Source organism: Salvelinus fontinalis, chromosome 2, assembly GCF_029448725.1.
Source record: "Salvelinus fontinalis isolate EN_2023a chromosome 2, ASM2944872v1, whole genome shotgun sequence".
NCBI lineage: Eukaryota > Metazoa > Chordata > Actinopteri > Salmoniformes > Salmonidae > Salvelinus > Salvelinus fontinalis.
The window spans coordinates 66,902,817-66,925,328 of NC_074666.1; the positions used below are offsets into that span (position 1 = coordinate 66,902,817).

General features: G+C 43.1%; 1 protein-coding gene across 4 annotated transcripts in view; it reads left to right on the forward strand.

Annotated features, from left to right (window-relative positions):
• Positions 1 to 22,512, forward strand: part of brd4 (bromodomain containing 4) — a 62,871-nt gene that overhangs the window by 17,073 nt on the left and 23,286 nt on the right. For 2 of the 4 annotated variants that reach the window (XM_055883043.1, XM_055883061.1), the window contains exons 1-4: positions 4,830 to 5,537; positions 20,538 to 20,967; positions 21,642 to 21,779; positions 22,113 to 22,248. In XM_055883043.1, coding sequence (XP_055739018.1) covers positions 5,434 to 5,537; positions 20,538 to 20,967; positions 21,642 to 21,779; positions 22,113 to 22,248 — 808 coding nt within the window. In that variant the 5' untranslated portion in view covers positions 4,830 to 5,433. Of the gene's footprint in view, positions 1 to 4,829; positions 5,538 to 20,537; positions 20,968 to 21,641; positions 21,780 to 22,112; positions 22,249 to 22,512 lie in introns of those variants that run through there. The other 2 variants (XM_055883053.1, XM_055883069.1) reach the window with 2 other exon arrangements.

Here is a 22,512-nt window from a genome sequence, read left to right on the forward strand (position 1 = left end):
AGGCCTATTATATGGACAACATTGTTTTTATTGATCTGCTTGTCAGTGTCAGCACAGTAGGCTACCCTGTCATTTGTCGTATTAAAAAAAAGGTTCTGCTAATGTCTCCAGTCAAAGTTTAGTAGAATTACATGAAATGTGTTTTTCCCGTGCAAGGGAAGATGAACCGTATCTGATATAGCTCAGGCCTCTACACCATCTGCTTTCAGCCATGCATTGAGCGGTCATTTCTTGCCAACAGTGAATGAGTTCTATTATTAGCCTAAGTTGTGACTGTCTAAACTAGTCATCACATTACGAATAGTAGGCGATCTTACATAAGTCTGCAAATGCGATGATTCATGGAAGGCTTTATTATAAAGGTGCGTTTTTATGGTGGAAATGTGCTTCCCCAAACTTGAAACTCAGGCTTTGCCTAAGTATAGGCTAGTGATTTTGCTGTTCCTTACTCGTCTTGTTGGCTGAGGAAAAGAAAACGTGGACAGTTATTCTAACGCCTTCAAAGTGCAAGGAAAGGACCGCACATCCTTGCATCCTCGACTTGAATGTTCTGTTAAGATGAGTTACCATCATCTAAATGTGATTTCTGTCATTCTGAGCACCGTGGGTGGTCGCCCTAATCAGGTTACGCACCCATATGGGTCCGGTAAATTTCTCAAATGTCCAGTAAATGAACATTCTGCCGGTCAAATGTCTGGCGCCACATTTTCATAACTGAAACCCTGGTACTACTGTACCCTCAGACACCCCGGTCTTAATTACAGCACAGCATGCTTATTGCTCTCTCGCTCGCAATCTCTCTTTCTCCAGTTGTATGTGACGTGGTCTCCCTCTCTTATCATCATGTTCGTAGACAGTAGGTACGAGGTACGCTCCACATACTGATTAGTGTCATTGTAATGTGTCATGAGGTGAGTCACTGTTGTTTCTGGAGACAGATGGCTGGATGATTTACCGGGGGGATTAACTGTCTTCTGGGGAACACTGTAGCTGAGTCACACTCTCCCTCAAACACACACAGCCTTGAATGAAATTACCACTTGCTTACAAGTGTTTTATTGTGCTTGTAAAGCAAGGGATGCCATTCTGTTAACTTGTGTGGGAATTCCATGATTCCACGGTATATTGTTGGGCAGTACGGTAGTTCTTCCTTTAAAAGTTGCGCCGTATTTGCAGCACAGCTTGTGGGCTGCCGCAGAATTCCATTTCACGCTATTTAAGTGTCAGTCATTGTTGCCGTTAATGCTAGTTAGTGCTAGTTTGACCACCAGAGGGCATATTGAGAAGCATTGGACTGTTTTTAATATTGTCTGTACTTGAGTTTAAAACCTTTTTTTGTAAGAACATAGTATATTGGATTGACTTTAAGAAAATTAGCTTAATTTAATTAATATTTTGGTGTTTATATTCCAATAAAAAACGCAACCCTCAGGGTTTCCGTTAGGAAAATATGACGCTGTACAACGTGACCGGTCGGGAGTAGGCTACTAAGTGACTCATTGGTTTATCAAGACCAATCCCCATGCTTGTCTCGGAGCGGCGTGAAACGGTGCTGAAATAGTTGACCACACTAGGCTATTGCTTCAAACCCTATTATAACAATTAGATGACTTTGGGTGTTCCAGTAAGCAACAATTTGTTGCCTTCATTAGCCCACTTTATTCTGAAAAGAACTACAGCACAGAGAAGAGAAATGAGCCTTAAATAATTAAATAAAGCGATTGAATTCACAAATGCATTTGACTGCTTTTAATATTGGCCATCAACCAAAACACATAATCTACCGTGGTAGAAATGTTATTGAATTCGATTTATTTTAATTTTTATGCATATGTTTATTAGGCTACTGTGCAGTCTGAAAAAACCAACAGGACAATGAGAATACGCCATAATTCCTCTCAAGAGAATTAACATTACCAGCAGCATACCACCCTGCATACCACTGCTGGCTTGCTTCTGAAGCTAAGCAGGGTTGGTCCTGGTCAGTCCCTGGATGGGAGACCAGATGCTGCTGGAAGTGGTGTTGCAGGGCCAGTAGGAGGCACTCTTTCCTCTGGTCTAAAAAATATCCCAATGCCCCAGGGCAGTGATTGGGGACACTGTCCTGTATAGGGTGCCGTCTTTCGGATGGGACGTTAAACGGGTGTCCTGACTCTCTGAGGTCATTAAAGATCCCATGGCACTTATCGTAAGAGTAGGGGTGTTAACCCCGGTGTCCTGGCTGAAGTCCCAATCTGGCCCTCAAACCATCATGGTCACCTAATAATCCCCAGTTTACAATTGGCTCATTCATCCCCCTCCTCTCCCCTGTAACTATTCCCCAGGTCGTTGCTGCAAATGAGAACGTGTTCTCAGTCAACTTACCTGGTAAAATAACGGTAAAATAAAAAATAAAAATAAAAATTACGGGTACACCAACTGGTTTGCTAATCACACAATTGTACAAAATGGTAAGGGAACTGGTGAAGAAAGTTAGCCCCTCTACATACACCATTTCTTGTATTTATATAACAATAGCAACAGGAATATTATAAGTGAAATAAGTATTTGTTCTGACTTACATTTGGTGGAAAACACACACATCAAATTAAAACAGTTTGATCTTCACAAAAGCCAACCTAAGAAATACATGTTGTTGGTTGCCATGGTGAATAATCCAATAATAATTTGTAGGACACATTAAAAGGAACATCAGAGTTTACCGGAATCTCAAAATAAAAATATTGGCAGATCAATAAAATGTACTTGTACGGTAGTAGATCAAATTACATTTTGAGGATTCTAAATTAATATCTATGGGGCTTTTATACAATTATACTTCAGGGTTAATAATAAATTAAAATATCTGTAGGGGTTGATAAAATAACAATGTTTTGGAGATTTTGTTTTCAAGTAACCGAAAGTGATCGGTTGTAATCTTAATAAAGGGAAAGGGGCCATTCTTGAACATGGGGTGAGAAATTCATACTAATTTGTAAATAAAGCCAGTTTGTAATTTAGAATTATTTAATTTCTGTTTTTAGAGGGAGAGAAACCAAAAGCCCACCGTGCCTATTTTTCGATAAATCGTCCGTCCACATGTGAAGTGAAATTCCCCATTGTATTTACCCCAGTTCTAAAATGACCAGCGACAATTTTATGTTGTTGTTGCCTAATGCAGGACTCTAGTGCCAGAGAAGATACTATGACTGAAAACGCCTCCATTCATTTACGAAAAGATTGTCAATTTGTGCCACAGTTTAGACTACCGATAGATCAGCGTTCTAACTCCCCCTTGTGATAGTGTGGTGCAATGACAGAATGCCACCATCTACCACTAACGGTCGCAGCATAAACTTGTAACTTTTAAAGGAAGAACCACTATGTTTCAACTTTGTCTCATGCCAAATATCTCCCCCTGTGTCTGTGTTGATCAGTTTGTTGTGGGAGATGAATATCCACTGTCCCAGCCAACGGCGCAGTCTCCGACCAATTTTTTTTGAGGCCTTACTATTGGCCGCAGAGACAATGTTGGTTATTTTAAAGCTATTTAAAGCAATTCTACACATTTCGCTATGGTTTACACCGTGTTCTTATGCTATCTGAGTGATAGTGACTCAAACATAACCAAATCAATTGGGTGCCCCATGGCATTTTGAGAATTTTAGATTCTCCCTCCAGCAGGTATATCTCACTGGTCACCCCCAAAGCCAATTCCTCCTTTGGCCGCCTTTCTTTCCAGTTCTCTGCTGCCAATGACTGTCACGAACTGCAAAAATCACTGAAGCTGGAGAGTCATAACTCCCTCACTAGCTTTAAGCACCAGCTGTCAGAGCAGCTCACAGATGACTGCACCTGTACATAGACCATCTGTAAATAGCCCATCCAACTACCTCATCCCCATACTGTATTTATTTATCTTGCTTCTTTGCACCCCCAGTATCTCTACTTGCACATTCATCTTCTGCACCTCTATCACTCCAGTGTTTTAATTGGTCAATTGTAATTACTTCGCCACTATGGCCTATTTATTGCCTAACCTCCCTTATCCTACCTCATTTGCACACACTGTATGTATACTTTTTCTACTGTATTATTGACTGTATGTTTGTTTATTCCATGTGTAACTCTGTGTTGTTGTATGTGTCGACATGCTTCGCTTTATCTTGGCCAGGTCGCAGTTGTAAATGAGAACTTGTTCTCAACTAGCCTACCTGGGTAAATAAAGGTGAAATCAAATAAATAGCTCCATTATCTTTTCTACTTTATATCTGGTTTTGTTTGACACTGAAAATGCTTACCATCCCACATTTTCTTTATTAACAATTTAGCAGCGGCGGCCCGTTGGCCTTGTGAAGAAGGAATGGATTGTTCGGTCCTCCCCCTCTTATAGTATTGTCTTACATATTATCTCTCTCTCTCGTTGTTTCTATTTCTCTTTGCATTGACAAAAGCCCGGCCGGCGTGGATGCTTTTGTATTAGTCTAGACGTGCTGTGTGAATGTGTGTGTGGAGCAGCGTGGTGGGGCGAGAGGGAGGGATGTAGGGGGAGAGAGATGGGGGAGGAATGGAGGGGGAGCGAGAGCCGTAGATAAGGTAGCCTTTGGTTTGGTGGGGGTAGGCAGGCGTTGGTTCACAAGATCAGCCCGAAAGGAGAACGGCAAGTGGGGGAGGGGCAGGGTGAATTGGAGGGAGGGGGTGGGGTGCCAAAGGTGTGGGGAGAGAGAGAGAGAGAGAGAGAGGGAGGGAGAGAGAGAGAGAGAGGGAGGGACCTCAAGCTATTGAGGGGGGCAAAGGGAGGGGTGGAGTGAGAGCGTAGTGAGAGGGAGGGGTAACGAGCTGTGGGCTGAGACTAGCGCTCAATGAGGAAGCGGAACAGCAGAGCCATTTTCACCGTTGAATAACCACCGCACGCCGTTTGCTATGTGTGTGTTTTGAGAGAGAGAGAGAAGAGCTACAGGAGAAAGGGAAGAAGCAAGCTCTCCTCTTGGATTATTTTTTTTTTTTACCGGAGCGCTGTCCTTCCTTTCTCACTCTTGCTGCTTGTGAGTGGGGGAGGCCCGGGGTGGACACACACAATGGGGCGAGGAGCCTGTGGCTGCTGGGCCGTTGTGCTGCTGCTGAGAGGGGGAGGGGGTAGAGCGAAGGAGACCGGCACACACAGCTAACTCGGCCAGCCGGCTTCAGTCAGGCCTCCACGGGCATAATCTTACCCCGATCCCTGGCCCTTTTCTGTTTTTTAAAAACATTTTCAAGGAATACCCATCACTTAAGCCTGGATCAATGGATTAATCATGTGTGGATTATTGTGGATGGATTTTGTGAAACGGAACTAGATTGGAACCTTAAACAGAACCGATCTCTCTTCCTGTGTTTGTGGGAAAAGGAGAGAAAGGGAGCCAAACTTCTCCTGTTATTTTCTTTTTTTTGCTTTGTGTTGAGGGAAGCTTCTAGATGGATTACAAGATGCATGCCAAGTCTAACGATCTGCTGGATTTTCAGACTCTGGATGCTCTTTTGGAAAAAATGGCACATTTTTCTTCTGTCTCTGTGAAAAGGTAACGTTTGGCCGATACAGATAAATAAAATATTAGGCTTCCCTCATGTTTCCCATTCAAGGGAGACTTTCTCATAATACTAGGCTATTCCGTGTTAAATACACGGAACAAAAATATAAACGCAACGTGCAACCATTTCAAAGGTTTTACTGGGTTACAGTTCATATGAGGAAATCAGTCAATCAAAATAAGTTCATTAGGCCCTGAACTTTGGATTTCACATGACTGGAAACGCATATATGCATCTGTTGGTCACAGATACCTTTAAAAATGTTAATAAAATGGGCCTCAGGATCTCGTCACAGTATTTCTGTGCATTCAAATTTCCATAGATTGCAATTGTGTTTGTTGTCCTTAGCTTATACCCGCCTATACCATAACTCCACCACTACCATGGGGCAATCTGTTCACAATGTTGACATCGGCAAACCACTTGCCCACACGACACCTAACAAATTCTAGAAAACGACGTTGGAGGCGGCTTATGGTTTAGAAATTAACATTTGATTCTCTGGTAACAGCTCTGGTGGACATTCCTGCAGTCAGCATGCCAATTGCACGCTCCCTCAACTTTAGACATTTGTGACATTGTGTTGTGAGGAAACTGCACATTTTAGAGTGGCATTGTATTGTCCCCAGCACAAGGTGCACCTGTGTAATGATCATGCTGTTTAATGAGTTTCTTGATATGCCACACCTGTCAGGTGAATAGATTATCTTGCCAAAGTAAAAATGCTCACTAACAGGAATATAAACAACATTTAAGAGTAATACGTTTTTTCCTATTTTTATTCAGTGTACATATACTAAGCCTACAGCTTGCATTTGTACTGAACATGAAACCGAAACAGAAAGCTCCAGTTTACAGAGAAGTCTTTGTTTGTGGGCAACTTTCTCAAATATGACCTATTAATGTGTCATTTTCTCTGATGTAGCTTATTAATTTAAAGCCTGTGGAAATTGTTGGTTTGTAGGATTGCATTATTAGCCACCATTCTGCCTATAACCCTCCTGGTGGGAGAGGTGAGGGGAGAAAGAGTGTGTTGTATTTGTTGTGGCAGAAGGTTTTTTGGGGGGGGGGGGGGGGACGTGTCCTGATTCCAGGAAATGCCTTGGTGAATGAACTGGTCCGGTGAGTTCAGCCCGGGTGGGAGGGAGGGAGAAGGAGAGCAAGGGGTGTCCTTTGGCTCCAGTTCTCTGTGTTTTTGTTTACTAAGTGACTCAGTGACTCGTATGTGAGTGTTGTCACTCTCTCCCCTCCATTCTTGGTGTGTGTTCTCCTCACCCTTTCGTCCTGGCTTTTTGCCCACTGTAAACACAGATTGTTGTCTTCAGTATTGAATCTTTTCGCTCCTGTTGCACACCACCCTGTGTGTTTGGTCCACCTATGGTCAGTCAGAGAGAGAGAGAGTCACTGGGAGTGTTTCACCACAGTGTTGTGTGACTTGGACTGAACACAAACCTAACCTGATTTAATGTAGGCTTGTCACCAGCAGCAGTCTGTGTGTTAGGGTTGGGCTGATAGACTATATGAAAATATTGACTATTGGTGATATTTGAACTTTCCAATTCAAAACTGTGCAGTCGTATCAATATGTTCAACATGAAGTCTAAACAAATAACCCCTTTTTTTCCCGTCATAAGTGTCTTTTTTTTAATGAAAAGGCGACTGACTATAAGATCTTAAATAAGCACAGTGGAATTATTTTTTCATTAACAATGCAACAGTTAATTAACAGTAGCATATCGTGGAATAGGTCTGCCCAAATATCGCCCAGCCCTTGTGTGTGGGTGGTGTTGCCTTACTCACAGCCAGAGAGAGAGAGGAAGGCTCTGAACAGTCAGACATGACGCATACCTCTGACTCAGTTGCCCCCCCCCCCCCAAATAAAAGGCGTTTTGTGGCATGCCAGATGTGTGCGTGAGCCTGCATGCACGTGGGTGAGAGCAGTTCTCCGCTGAAGTGAGAGGTAGTTAGCGTCCCTGGTCCAAAGTAGTTCGCTATTTAAGGCAGTGTTCCCCCAATTGGTGGCCTGCGGGTGGTTTTATTTGCCCCCCCCCCCCCCCCACGTTTTCAAATATACATTTTTTTGTTGTTGCATTTTCATTGTTGGAAGTAAGATAGTAAAAACACCAGGAAATCATCTCCAATTGATTTTAATTGAGCAATTAAGCAAGGTTTGAAATGTTTTACTCAAATATATCTGGGCTTCTTGTGGTCAATTTGCAGTCTACTAATTATTTGTAATTATGTTCCGGCCCCTCAACCACCCGCCCAAGACTAAATTGGCCCGCGGCTGAATCTAGTTGATGATCCCCGATGTAGGTAATGGGGCGTTATTTGGGACACAGACACAGCCTAATTCCTGGCCAGGCTGACCGAAAGCATGCGGTGCCCATTGCAGACCCCCACTGGGTGAAGATGTGGCGTCACTGTCTGACGCACAACATACTGTAGATGCTACCTCTCTTGGACTGACGGAAAGAGTTCAAATGAAATACGCTCTGCCCATTAGTCTATAGGCCGTGTATTTCCCTCATCATCAAACCAATAGTTTGTTTCTCGAATGTTTGGGAATGATTCAATTCAGATTTTTGTGGCATGACTAACATCCACTATAGTTTGTGTCCAAATATGAAATTCCAGAATGAAGAGTGCTTTTGATTGCCGATAGAACAGTGCACTAGACCCATCTGTCTGCCTGGTGGCTGACCTGCCTATACTGTGCCCCTCCCCTCTCTCTCCATCCCTTGCTAGCTCGCTATAAAGATTCCTCGCTAGCTCGCTATAAAGTACGGCAACTAATCAGTCTCCTCCTTTCCAAAAGTAAAGAATCTTAGGAGTCAAATCCTAGCGGCATTGAATTTTAACACTCAGAAATGGTGGTCAGTGGGAGTTGATGTTCGAGGAGTCGTGGAATCAATTATTTTTGGAGCCTGCTCTCCACCACTGTCAACGTCGTTAAGTTTGAAAAATGGCAGAGAAAGGCAAGTGACAGCAGCGAAGTCCTGTTTGGCAATACTGTGAAGTTAAATGAGAAGGAAATGCCAACTTTGCGAGGTGGAGTTGAGGTTAAGTAATGGTAGTACAGGTGCAATGCTTAACCATTTGAAAGGGAACGCACCATGAGACCTAAACCAATGCTGGCAGCAGCGCAGCTGCATTGTGAATTCACATAGTTTTTTTGTGAAAATTCTATGTAAAAATGTGTTTTGCTGTTTAAACATCAAGGACATTTTTCCATTTGGTCACATCCCTAGTCACAAGTACTCATTTGGGACCTACTCATAGCCGGATGTCTCTTACTGCCTGGTGTGTGGAGTGGGATCCTCTGGCCTACGTTCCTACTGGCTGCAGCTACCTCCCCTGGAAAACACAAATTATTATTTACTTTCTAGATGGAATAGATTAGCCTAGTAGATACAGTACCTCTGTTTTGTAACCTAACATGAGGTGTATGTGTGTGTCCCAAATAGCACCCTATTCTCTGTGGTGCTCATTATAGTGCACTACTTTTTATAGTGAATAGGGTGCCATTTAGGACAAGTTCCCCCCCTCTGGTTTTCAAGTGTCAGTCACTGGCAGAACCTGATTTCCTGGCCTCGCCTAGGCCTCTCTGTAACCAGAGCCACTTCCTCCCTTCTTTCACAACATTCCTCGGCAGTCTGTGGTGGTCTATGTCCAGGTCAAAGGTCAACTGTTATTCCAGAGCCCAGAGCAGTGGGGGTGTGGTGAGACACACACACACACACCGGTAGGCAGGAAGTTAGCCAGCGGCAGCGTTTATCTTCACCTCTTGTAGCAATCTGCCTCTGCTGAGTCGTATTTACAAAGTGCATCAGAGTTGGAGATAGTGCTGATCTTGGATCAGGTCCCCCAATCCATATAATCGAAAACGGATCCTAGATCAGCACAGCAGCACTCCGACTCTTGAGACTTAGTGAATACGGGCCCTGGTATATTAAGTAGGTTGTAAAAATGTGTTGTTGACCTTTTGGACCATAGCAGGAAATATTTTGTCATAGAGATTTATGGTTTTAATGCTGTCTTTTGAAGTGTAGTTGTGACAAGACAGAGCCCCCCCCCCCCCCCCCCCCCCCCCCCCAGTGACCAAACAGAACTATCATAACCTAACCCATACGGGCTCTGTTTAAACGTAGTGCACCATGTAGGGAATAGGGTGCCATTTGTGATGCATCCAGACTGGGCTAACTTTGGATGCTGTTAGTCAAGAAAAATGAGAAGGTCTAACCCGGAGCCGACTTAGTTTAATCATCAGCAGTCACAATGGATGTGTTTTGGCCATCAAGCCTTATTCAGCGACTTTGTCAGCTACTCAACTAGCCACTTCCACTCCTGATGAGATTAGTGTTTTTGACATTTACATGTCCATTGTCTGCTGGACTACCATTGTGTACAGGTCCCTCTTTCCAATTGAAACCAAACCTGTGTTACTGTCACTTCAGGCCGAAGGTGTGAAGGTGAGAATGGGCCCAAGTTGACCTGATTAGGGAACACGTCTCAAATAGCAACCTATTCCCTATAGTAAGCTACTCTTGAAATGGTCAGAAGTAGTGCACTACATAAGGAATAAGGTGCCATTTGGGATGCCGCCTAGGTATAAAAAAAATAAGGGGGGGGGTTGCTAAAAAAAATCTCTTCAAACATGGGAAATCGCAGGAAAACCTGGTGAAAGCCAACAGGACTTGTGTGGCCTCTCTTTGCCTGAGCTAATCATGTTTGCTCAGTGTCATCTTATCTGGTCAAATGGGTTCAGTCAGCAGTTGAGGTTTTAAATAATCGCAATAAACTAGACCCAATAGTGGAGCAATAGACACAGTGGGGAGAAATGGTGTACTTTGTACTGTGTGTGTGTGTGTCCTTGGATTCCCTGATTGTTGTTGCCTGGCTGTTGTGAACCATCTGGTGGTGCTGTGTATACGTCGGCAGGTTCCTAGTCCCAGAGAACACTGCATCCCGAACCAGCTGGAGCATCAGCCTGGTGTTGTGGCTAGCTAGAAGCTACCTAACGAACAGCCTCTGTCCCCATAGAGGGAGCCCTCCCGTCTGTCCCTGAGCTGTCAGCCTGTACCTGCCACAGACTCCTCCCCCATCCTCTGTCATCCTCCTGTGTCTGTAAGAGCTGGGGGGTGGTGTTATGTTTAAAACAGGGAGGGAATTGTCCTGGATGTGTCCATTATGTCCAATAAGGAAACGCTCACTTTCATTGCAAACACATGCAACACGTTTTCAAATCTTTTCCGTTGTGTGCCCCAATGAACACTACCGTGTTTGTGGAGGACCTGTCAGTTCCTTCCTTAGTGGATGTCATCCTCCTGTCTGCTGCTACTGCTGCTTGTTCCCATTGTCTGTCCCTGTTGGCCTCTTCTGTACTGCAGCCTCAGTCGACCACACACAAACACACACACTGTTTAACACGCAATGAAAATGCATGATTTTTGGCCAAGATAATCGTAAGACATGAATCAGTGATTCGTATTGTCCTTCAGATTTCTGAAGAGGCAACGGCACACCGTGGCTGTGCGCATTTTGTCTACAGCTTTGTGTAGCCGTTTGCGACGATACTAATGTAACGACAACCATCGTCTACTTTGGAAATGTTTGCAAAAACCTTGTCAATTTAAATGTTTACTACAAAGTAGTCTATGCCTACCTGGCAGAATGATATGATTATTTGCATCAATCCAGTGGTCATTTGATTTGCAAACTCAATCACATGAGCGCTACAGAAACATTGCTAACCAAACAGTCTCTGGCTAGTGGTCGTCTGATGTGATTCAAGCATTGTTGTCGACCTTAAAAATGGAAAAACAGGGAAAACAAAATGTAATTTGGGGAAAAAACTACGGAATCAGGCAAAAGATTAAACTTGAGCCCTACCAGTGCAGTGCTTGACTATTTTCCACTGCGCTTATGTAGCTCTGTCACTGAATGCAGCCAGCTATTTGGTCATCAGCAGCAGCTCTGTGCTGTATCATGTCTAGCATTATATTCAGGAAGTCTGTACTAGAGGTCGACCGATTTAATCGGAATGGCCGATTTTTAAATAGGACCGATTTCAAGTTTTCAAAACAATCGTAATCGGTGTCACAAAAAAAAAAAAAATATATAAATATATATATATATATATATATATATTCTTTTACACCTTTTATTTAACTAGGCAAGTCAGTTAAGAACACATTCTTATTTTCAATGACGGCCTAGGAACGGTGGGTTTAACTGCCTTGTTCAGGGGCAGAACGACAGATTTTTACCTTGTCAGCTCGGGGATTCGTTTTTGCAATCTTCCTGTTAATAGTCCAACGCTCTAAACACCTGCTTTACATTGCACTCCGCGAGGAGCCTGCGTGGCAGGCTGACTACCTGTTACGCGAGGGCAGCAAGAAGCCAAGGTAAGTTGCTAGCTAGCATTAAAATTATCTTATAAAAAACAATCAATCTTAACATAATCACTAGTTAACAACACATGGTTGATGATATTACTAGTTTATCTAGCGTGTCCTGCGTTGCATATAATCGATGCACCTACTTCGACAAACGGTGATGATTTAACGAGCGGAACCCCTCGACAACATTCCTCTGAAAAGGCAGCGCAGGAAATTCAAAAATATTTTTTGGAAATATGTAACTTTCACACAGTCCAATACAGGCTTTACAGCGAAAGCACAACATATGATTATGTTAGTTCAGAGCCAAGTAAAAAAAACACAGACATTTTTCCAGCCAAAGATAGGAGTCACAAAAAGCAGAAATATAGATAAAATGAATCACTAACCTCAGATGACACTCATAGGACATCATGTTACACAATACATGTATGTTTTGTTCGATAATGTGCATATTTATACCCAAAAATCTCAGTTTACATTGCCGCGTTACGTGCAGTAATGTTTTGATTCCAAAACATCCGGTGTTTTTGCAGATAGCCACAGAAATCCCAGAAATACTCATAATAGACATTGATAAAATATACAAGTGTTATTCACAGAATTAAAGATAGACTTCTCCTTAATGCAACCGCTGTGTCAGATTTTTTTTTAAACTACGGAAAAAGCATCATCTGAGTATGGCGCTCAGAGCCCAATCCAGCCAAAGAAATGTCCGCCATGTTGGAGTCAACAGAAGTTAGAAATAACATGATAAATATTCACTTACCTTTGATGATCTTCACCAGAATGCACTCCCAGGAATCCCAGTTTGACAATAAATGACTGATTTGTTCCATAAAGTCCACCATTTATGTCCAAATAGCCACTAGTTGTTAGCGTGGTCAGCCCAGTAATCCATCTTCATGAGCACTGCGTCCAGACGAAAACTCGAAAGTTCCGTTACAGGTCGTAGAAACATATCAAACGATGTATGGAATCAATCTTTAGGATGTTTTTAACATAAATCATCAATGTTCCAAACGAAGAATTACATTGTCTGCAGCAAAGCACTGGAACGAGAGCTAACTCTGTCGGCTGCGCGCGTCACGAGCCTGAGACACTCTGCCAGACCCATGACTCATTCAGCTCCCATTCCCCCCTCCTTTATAGCAGAAGCCTGAAACAAGTTTCTAAAGACGGTTGACATCTAGTGGAAGCCTTAGGAAGTGCAACTTAACCCCATAGACACTGTCTATTAAGCTTTGAAAAACTACAATCCTCAGATCTCCCACTTCCTGGTTGGATTTTTCTCAGGTTTTCACCTGACATATGAGTTCTGTTATACTCACAGACAACATTCAAACAGTTTTAGAAACTTCAGAGTTTTTTTATCCCGCTGAATTGCAGGGCGCAAAATATTACTACAAATATTTATAATCATGCAATCACAAGTGAAATATACCAAAACACAGCTTAGCTTGTTGTTAATCCACCTATCATGTCAGATTTGGAAAATATGCTTTGCAGCGAAAGCAATCCAAGCTTTTGTGAGTGTATCAATCAATGCTAGAACAGCTAGCCCCAAATTAGCATGGTCACGAAAGTTAGAAAAGCAATAATTAATCGCTTACCTTTGATAATCTTCGCATGTTTGCACTCACGAGACTCCCAGTTATTCGATAAATATTACTTTTATAACAAAAAACGCCTTTTGGGTTACGCGTTATGTTCAGAACCAAAGCCTCGTTCCGTTCAACGAAATTTCCAAAAAGTATCCGTAATGTTCGTAGAAACATGTCAAATGTTTTTTATAATCAATCCTCAGGTTGTTTTTAACAAACATAATCGATACTATTTCAACCGGACCGTAACCTATTCAATAAAAGAGAGAAAGAAAATGGAGAGCTACCCCTCTCGTGCACAGCAACTAATCAAAGGACACCTGACTAGTTTTGAAAAATCTCGCTCATTTTTCAAAATAAAAGCCTGAAACTATGTCTAAAGCCTGGTCACAGCCCGAGGAAGCCATTGGAAAATGAATCTGGTTGATACCCCTTTAAATGGAAGAAAGACGGGCAAGAAAACACAGATAAATTAAAAAAAATTAAAATCACTTCCGGGTTGAATTTCCTCAGGTTTTCGCCTGCAGAATCAGTTTTGTTATACTCACAGACAATATTTTGACAGTTTTGGAAACTTTGGAGTGTTTTCTATCCTAATCTGTAAATTTATATGCATATTCTACGATCTGGACCTGAGAAATAGTCCGTTTACCTTGGGAACGTTATTTAATTAAAAAATAAAAAATAAAAATCTGACCTCTAGCGTCAAGAAGTTAATATTGCCTGCTAACATGAATTTCTTATAATTACGGAAATTGTGTCACTTCTCTTGCGTTCCGTGCAAGCAGTCACGGTATATGCAGCAGTTTGGGCCGCCTGGCTCATTGTGAACTGTGTGAAGTCCATTTATTCCTAACAAAGGCCATAATTAATTTGCCATAATTTTACATAATTATGACATAACATTGAAGGTTGTACAATGTAAGAGCAATATTTAGACTTAGGGATGCCATCCGTTAGATAAAATACGGAACGGTTCTGTATTTCACTGAAAGAATAAACATTTTGCTTTCGAAATGATAGTTTCCGGATTCAACCATTTTAATGACCAAAGGCTCGTATTTCTGTGTGTTATGTTACAATTAAGTCTATGATTTGATAGAGCAGTCTGACTGAGCGATGGTAGGCAGCAGCAGGCTCGTAAGCATTCATTCAAACAGCACTTTCGTGTGTTTCCCAGCGGCTATTGCGCTGTTTATGACTTCAAGCCTATCAACTCCCGAGATTAGGCTGGTGTAAACGATGTGAAATGGCTAGCTAGTTAGCAGGGTGCGCGCTAATAGCGTTTCAAACATCACTCACTCTGAGACTTGCAGTAGTTGTTCCTCTTGCTCTGCATGGGTAACGCTGCTTCGAGGGTGGCTGTTGTCGATCTGTTCCTGGTTCGAGCCCAGGTAGGAGCAAGGAGAGGGACGGAAGCTATACTGTTACACTGGCAATGCTGAAGTGCCAAATAGAACATCCAATAGTCAAAGGTATATGAAATACAAATCGTATAGAGAGAAATAGTCCTATAATTCCTATAATAACTACAACCTGAAACTTCTTACCTGTGAATATTGAAGACTCATGTTAAAAGGAACCACCAGCTTTCATATGTTCTCATGTTCTGAGCAAGGAACTTAAACGTTAGCTTTTTTACATGGCACATATTGCACTTTTACTTTCTTCTCCAACACTTTGTTTTTGCATTATTTAAACAAATTGAACATGTTTCATTATTTATTTGAGGCTAAATTGATTTTATTGATGTATTATATTAAGTTAAGTGTTCATTCAGTATTGTTCTAATTGTCATTATAAAAATCGGCTGATTAATCGGTACCGGCTTTTATGGTCCTCCAATAATCGGTATCGGCGTTGAAAAAATCATAATCGGTCGACCTCTAGTCTGTACTCTGCTATAAGAAACGTTCAACAACTGTTTTGGCCGGTGCTTTGACCCGAGTGGGCAGGTAGCAGACAAGTTAAAATTCCTCTCTCCTGTTATCATCCCAGACAGAGGTCAGTCAGTGTATGGGTGTGTTTCCTCCAGGGAGGCCTAGGCAGCGATCATGTGCTTGCTTAACTGCTTACTCAGAAAGGTTGACTCATCAGGAATGTAGTTAGTTGAGCGAGATCCGTACACTGGTGTGTGTGTGTGTGTGTGTGTGACTGGCCAGAGTTTTAAACGAGAATCCCTCATGATCAATACTTTGTGGTTGGTCAGATTGCTACACATTGCTGTGTCTTTGTACTCTGTCTCCAACACACTGCCCTTGTGACGTAGTAGCCTGGGGGAGAGGAGGCGAGAGGCGGCATGGGAACACTGTGTTCCACCAGCAGCCAGATGATGCCAAACGTACCACACACACCCACACAAAACCTCCCACATCCTGAAACACTTCAGAGACTTCCAAGGAATGGGATAGTCTGTGTCTTACCAGGGACCCGCATAAACCATTACAGACACACACAGGCCCTGCCAAAACCCCAGCGATGGCTAACTTCTAACCCACCTCTGATCACACACACACACACACACACACACACACACACACACACACACACACACACACACACACACCACACACACACCACACACCACACACACACACACACAGAGGGTTGGGTCAATTTCAGTTCCATTCAGAAAGTAAACCAGATTTGGAACTGGCGTTTCAGTATAGTCCTTGAATTTACAGGTATTGAAATGTAATTAACCCTGACAGATATAGACAAAGCCTTTTTTTATGATAGGCCAGGGTGGAGAACTTTAGGGCTGTCCCCCTTTTCCCCCTCTTGGACTCTGAGATTTTTGCTTTTTTGTACACTTGATACTGCCATTTCCTCCAATCTAGAGCAAAAAAAATATCCTTGTATATAAAAAAAGCAAAAAAGAAACGTCCCTTTTTCAGGACCCTGTTTTTCAAAGATAATTTGTAAAAATCCAAATAACTTCACAGATCTTAATTGTAAAGGGTTTAAACACTGTTTCCCATGCTTGTTCAATGAACCATAAAAAATGAATGAATATGCACCTGTGGAATAGTCGTTAAGACACTAACAGCTTACAGACGGTAGACAATTAAGGTCACAGTTATGAAAACTTAGGATACTAAAGAGTCCTTTCTACTGACTATGAAAAATACCAAAAGAAAGATCCCCAGGGTCCCTGCTCATCTGTGTGAACGTGCCTTAGACATGCTGCAAGGAGGCATGAGGACTGCACATGTGGCCAGGGCAATAAATTGCAATGTTTGTACTGTGAGATGCCTAAGACAGCGTTACAGGGAGGAAGGGCGGACAGCTGATCGTCCTCGACGGTGGCAGACCACGTGTAAAAACATTTGCACAGGATCGGTACAGCCGAACATCACACCTGCGGGACAGGTACAGGATGGCAACAATTGCCCAAGTTACACCAGGAACGCACATTCCCTCCATCAGTGCTCATACTGTCCACAATAAGCTGAGAGAGGCTGGACTGAGTGCTTGTAGGCCTGTTGTAAGGCAGGTCCTCACCAGACATCACCGGCAACAACGTCGCCTATGGGCACAAACCCACAGTCGCTGGACCAGACAGAACTGGCAATAAGTGCTCTTCACTGACCAGTTGCAGTTTTGTCTCACCAGGGTTGATGGCCGGATTCGCGTTTATCGTTGAAGGAATGAGCGTTACACCGAGGCCTGTACTCTGGAGCGGGATCGATTTGGAGGTGGAGGGTCCTTCATGGTCTTGGGCGGTGTGTCACAGTATCATCGGACTGGGCTTTTTGTCATTGCAGGCAATCTCAACGCTGTGCGTTACAGGGAAGACATCCTCCCTCATGTAGTACCCTTCCTGCAGGCTCATCCTGACATGACCCTCCAGCATGACAATGGCACCAGCCATACTGCTCATTCTGTGCATGATTTCCTGCGAGACAGGAATGTCAGTGTTCTGTTATGGCCAGCAAAGAGCCTGGATCTCAATCCCATTGAGCACGTCTGGGACCTGTTGGATCGGCGGGTGAGGGCTAGGGCCATTCCCCCCAGAAATGTCTGGGAACTTACAGGTGCCTTGGTGGAAGAGTAGGGTAACATCTCACAGCAAGAACTGGCAAATCTGGTGCAGTCCATGAAGAGGAGATGCACTGCAGTACTTAATGCAGCTGGTGGCCACACCAGATACTGACTGTTACCTTTGATTTTGACCCCCCCTTTGTTCAGGGACACATTACTCCATTTATGTTAGTCACATGTCTGTGGAACTTGTTCAGTTTATGTCTCAGTTGTTGAATCTTGTTATGGTCATACAAATATTTACACATGTTAAGTTTGCTGAAAATAAACGCAGTTGACAGTGAGAGGACGTTTCTTTTTTTGCTGAGTTTAGCTTTCTGTGAGTATATAATTTATTTTTCACCTCAATATTAAGAGTTCATGGCACCACTTTACAACCGCAGTAGGGTGTAGTAGCCTATGGTTTTGAAGTGCCCTCGGAGCGCGCCATTGGCAGTGAATAAGCCTACCAAGTAGCCTAGGCCTAGATCTGGGACGTTTTTGGAGGACATTAGCCTACATTTACTGATAGATCAATCAATTAGCCTACATGGCTATATAGCAACGCTATCATATTTAGAGTAGGCAATCTAGCTTAGTGTTTTGAGTTCCCACTTGCTCAGGTTGTGAATAATATAGCCTAGGTCAATATGCACAAAGATTCAGTAAGTTCTCTGAAGAGGCAACACTGTATCTGATAATTCTGGATCCTAGTTTGACAGGTTGCACATCAAAATATAAATTATTAATTTCCTGGATATGTTAGATGAAATAGCTTACTTTTTGAACTATAGGCTACGACCTCAGTTGTCTAACTTTGCTCTAACTGTTGAGTTCCCATGGAAAACCAGGTTTTTGTTTTATCGGTGTAGTCTCGATGTGGGTAAAAGTCACACGCTGAGTAGAATGGGGAAATCCAAAAACATATAGGAAACCACAGTACTCCACCCGCAAACTGCACATACTGAAGCGTTGGTGGGTCGGTGTGTGTGTTTGTGGTTCTTGGTAGGAGGGTTGTATGTGTGGTAGTGTGACCTTTGGTTGCCTCTGCTGGAGAACGCTGCTCTCCCTGCCCTCCCCTGTCTGTGTCCGTCCCTCATTATAACCTGACGGGTAATGTTGTGTGGGAGTGCTGATCTAGGATAAGGTCCCCCTGTCCATGTAGGCCTAATCTTATTTATTGTAATCTTAAAGGAAAAACTGATCCTAAATCAGCACTCCTAGTTCTCTGAGATGCTTGAGACGTACGGCCCCTGGTCTGATGTGGTAGTGTGACCTCTCGTTGCCCATGCTACAGTATACAGAGCCTTCTCTCTCCTTTGCCTCTCCATCAACCCTGTAACTATTACCATTTACCACAGCCTTCATGTGGCGCTGCCGTCGAGCCCTGTCTGCCTTTAATGGGCCTTTAGTAGGGATGTGCATCTATCCCTTTCAAGATGATTCGATATGTTTCTAGATGCATGGGATACGATACAGGAACAATACGTCTTAGTTTGAAATGAGTTTCGTGCGACGTGGTTTGATGCGATATGTTTCGATGGACTGACATTTGTTGCATAAACACATACATTTTCCATTCTAAAGTCAAATCTGCTGCTGATGGAGCTCATGAGCTGGGCCTCTGAGCAGACTGACGTGTGTGTGTGTGTGTGTGTGTGTGTGTGTGTGTGTGTGTGTGTGTGTGTGTGTGTGTGTGTGTGTGTGTGTGTGTGTGTGTGTGTGTGTGTGTGTGTGTGTGTGTGTGTGTGTGTGTGTGTGTGTGTGTGTGTGTGTGTGTGAAATAACTATGTAAGCAGCTGAGCCATAAAGGAGACTAGGTATCTACCACCACAATATCGGAGGGGGGTGGGGGGGGCAATGTATCCTATGTTTGCGTATTGGTGACTCGTTACATCCCTTGCCTTTAGGAGTTTAGCAGCTGTAGCGGTGTCATGCAGTCTGACTCTATCCAACCTCTGAAACATGAGTCACCCCACAGAGTCACCCCACAGTGTGTATATATTAAGATGTGGGATACAAAGAAAGTCAGTTATTAGCTAATGTAAAATGTCACCACGCTTCCTTTTTTAATTGATTTTATATTTCTGAAGCAGGGTCACAGGTCAGAGGATGTTGAAATGAAAGGTTTATAAACCTTCTTCGATGTGTTTTACAGCTTTGGGTTTATGGGTGATGAAGTAAAATGACGATAAGATGAAGAACAGACTCGGGTGGTGATAATTATGATACGATCCTGATGATTTAAAAAGTGTTGTGATATGTCTTGCAAGGGTTGCAAAGGGTAGGGTATATTAGTAGTTTACCAGTAATCTATCAGAATTTTGTTAACTTTCAAGGAATATATTTTATCATATGACATCTAGTGGCCATTTTGGGAACTTCAGATTATCACAGGCGTCTGTAATTATCTCTGGCCCCCTATATGGCTTTATCGCATGTCTTTAAAAAACAACAAATATAATAATTTTTATTATATATTTTTTTAGACAACTGTAAATTATTTGCCTAAATATAAACCATCATTTTATTGAATACCATTGAGGGTTTCAGCATTAGTTTTGACATTTATTTTATTATGTCTGTCTTTGTACATGTTTTAGGGCCAAACCGATGGCAGTTGTGAACAAAAAGACAGTTGGAAGAGTTGCAGAGTTAATTGAAAATGCCATTGTTGATTTATATACTTTTATCATTATTAGGCTATTTTCTATTGAACCATACGGTCTATCCACTAGAAGCTCATGGACAATATGGACACAGATAGAAAAATGTATACAATATATGAAAAAGTTATTCAAGTATAAATGACCAAAGTTACCATAGATTGCCATAGATTACATGTTACTTACCAAAATTACTGAAGATTCCAGTAACTGGTAAATTAGCGGGAGCTTTGCAACCCTATATGTCTGACAAAGATGCTAATGACTGTCTGTCGGTTCCCCCCCTCTTTTCCTAGAGAGGCTAGTGAGGAGTGCAATGGAATCAGCGGTGCTCTCTCAGTGGAGTCGTCCGCGCCGCCGTCGAGACTGAACAACTGGTGTCCCGCGGCCACCGCCGCCCCAACCCTTACCCCTGCTCCGGCCCCTGTGCCCGCGCCCCCAGTCACCTCCGCAAGAATGGGGGACGGCTTGGATGCAACCACAGTGCAGATGTCTTCGTCAGGCAGCAGTAGCAGCAGCCAGGGGGGGCAGTCCCAGCCCTCCACCTACGTACCCACTGTGCCAGAGTTTAACCCACCGCCCCCAGAGTACATCAACCCGTTGCAGCCCAAGCGGCAGACCAACCAGCTGCAGTACCTGCTCAAGGCGGTGCTGAAGACCCTGTGGAAGCACCACTTCTCCTGGCCCTTCCAGGCACCTGTCGACGCCGTCAAACTCAACCTGCCGGTGAGTAGTGTGTTTGTCTGGTTGGCTTTCTGGCTGGCTGGTGTCACGCTATGTGGACTAGAAAAGGAGAAACAAACGACCTGAAAATAGTCTTTGGAAGTTTCATTAATTTAAAAGTTGAATTCACTAAATAGTCTTTTAGAGCAGGTTTGGGTTGAAGTGTACCTACAGGATGGTAATTCTCCAGCAACAGGGTTGGAGAACCCTGCTTTAGACTTCTATCCTGACTACCCATCCACATCGCTCTGACCAAACGCCACACTCAGTGTTTCTTCTCTACCATGAGTCCGGGTTTGCTTTTCTCCCTGGCATGTTATAAAATGGGAACACGTTCTGGCCGTTTTGGTCCCAGATACAGGCCAGAGCCGTGATAGTGAAACGAGGAATAAATGCAAAATGAATAATGCGAAACGTTGAGTCAAAATAACATGGCTATATACAGGGAGTACCAGTACACAATGTAATTAACGTAGCTATGTGCATATGCACTCAGTGGCCAGTTTATTAGGGATACTATCTAGTACCGGTTCATATTCTGGAGTATTGAGTTTATTATTGATTCTAGTAGTGTTTCTGTGTGTGGCCATGCCACCCAAGCACCCAACATGCACACTTGGCAGATTCCTCTGTCTGTGACTGTCCTGTTTTAATTGAATTATACTTAAACATTTCAGGACTACTACAAGATTATTAAAGTTCCTATGGATATGGGAACAATCAAGAAGCGACTTGAGAACAGCTACTACTGGAACGCCCAAGAATGTATTCAAGACTTCAACACCATGTTCACCAACTGCTACATTTACAACAAGGTAACGATGCAGTAATGCACCGTAGCTGCTGTCAACCACCACCATAGAAATATAATCTATAGAAAGGGCTTGGAACCGCTAACTCTGACAATTTGAACAAGGTGGTTCATTTCATGACCATATAGTTAGTCAGAGACATATATTTAGAGTTTAGCTTACTTTTAGAATGGACACTGTTTTAGAATGGATGCTTTTTCCTAGGCAGTGCTAGATAAATGTATGTCTGGGTCCTAGGTAGTGCTAGGTCTGTGCACGTCTAGGTCCTAGGTATGTCTAGGCTTTGGTTTCTGGTACTGTATAAACATGGAGTGTCTTGTCTGCTCATGCCTGCAGCCTGGAGATGACATAGTGTTAATGGCTGAGCAGCTGGAGAAGATGTTTCTCCAGAAGATTACTGAGATGCCCCAGGACGAGACTGAGATTGCTGTCATGACCGGCAAGGGACGAGGCCGGGGCCGACGGGAAGGAGGTAGGGTACATCACACACGCACGCACACACAGGCACACACTGAAACAAGTACACACCCCTGGCCTGGGGTTTCCAATACCCTTTTCACACTACTGAACTGTCCTGTGCTGGCCAGGTTACACGTCCACCATAGTTGCTGGAGTTGTCTTTTGTCATCTCTTTTTTATTTTTTTTATGTTGTGTTTCAAGTGAGCAAACTAAATAAAAGGAAGAATTATCGCTGTGAATCATCATAATGTTTGTGTCAATTAATACCCTAAGGGA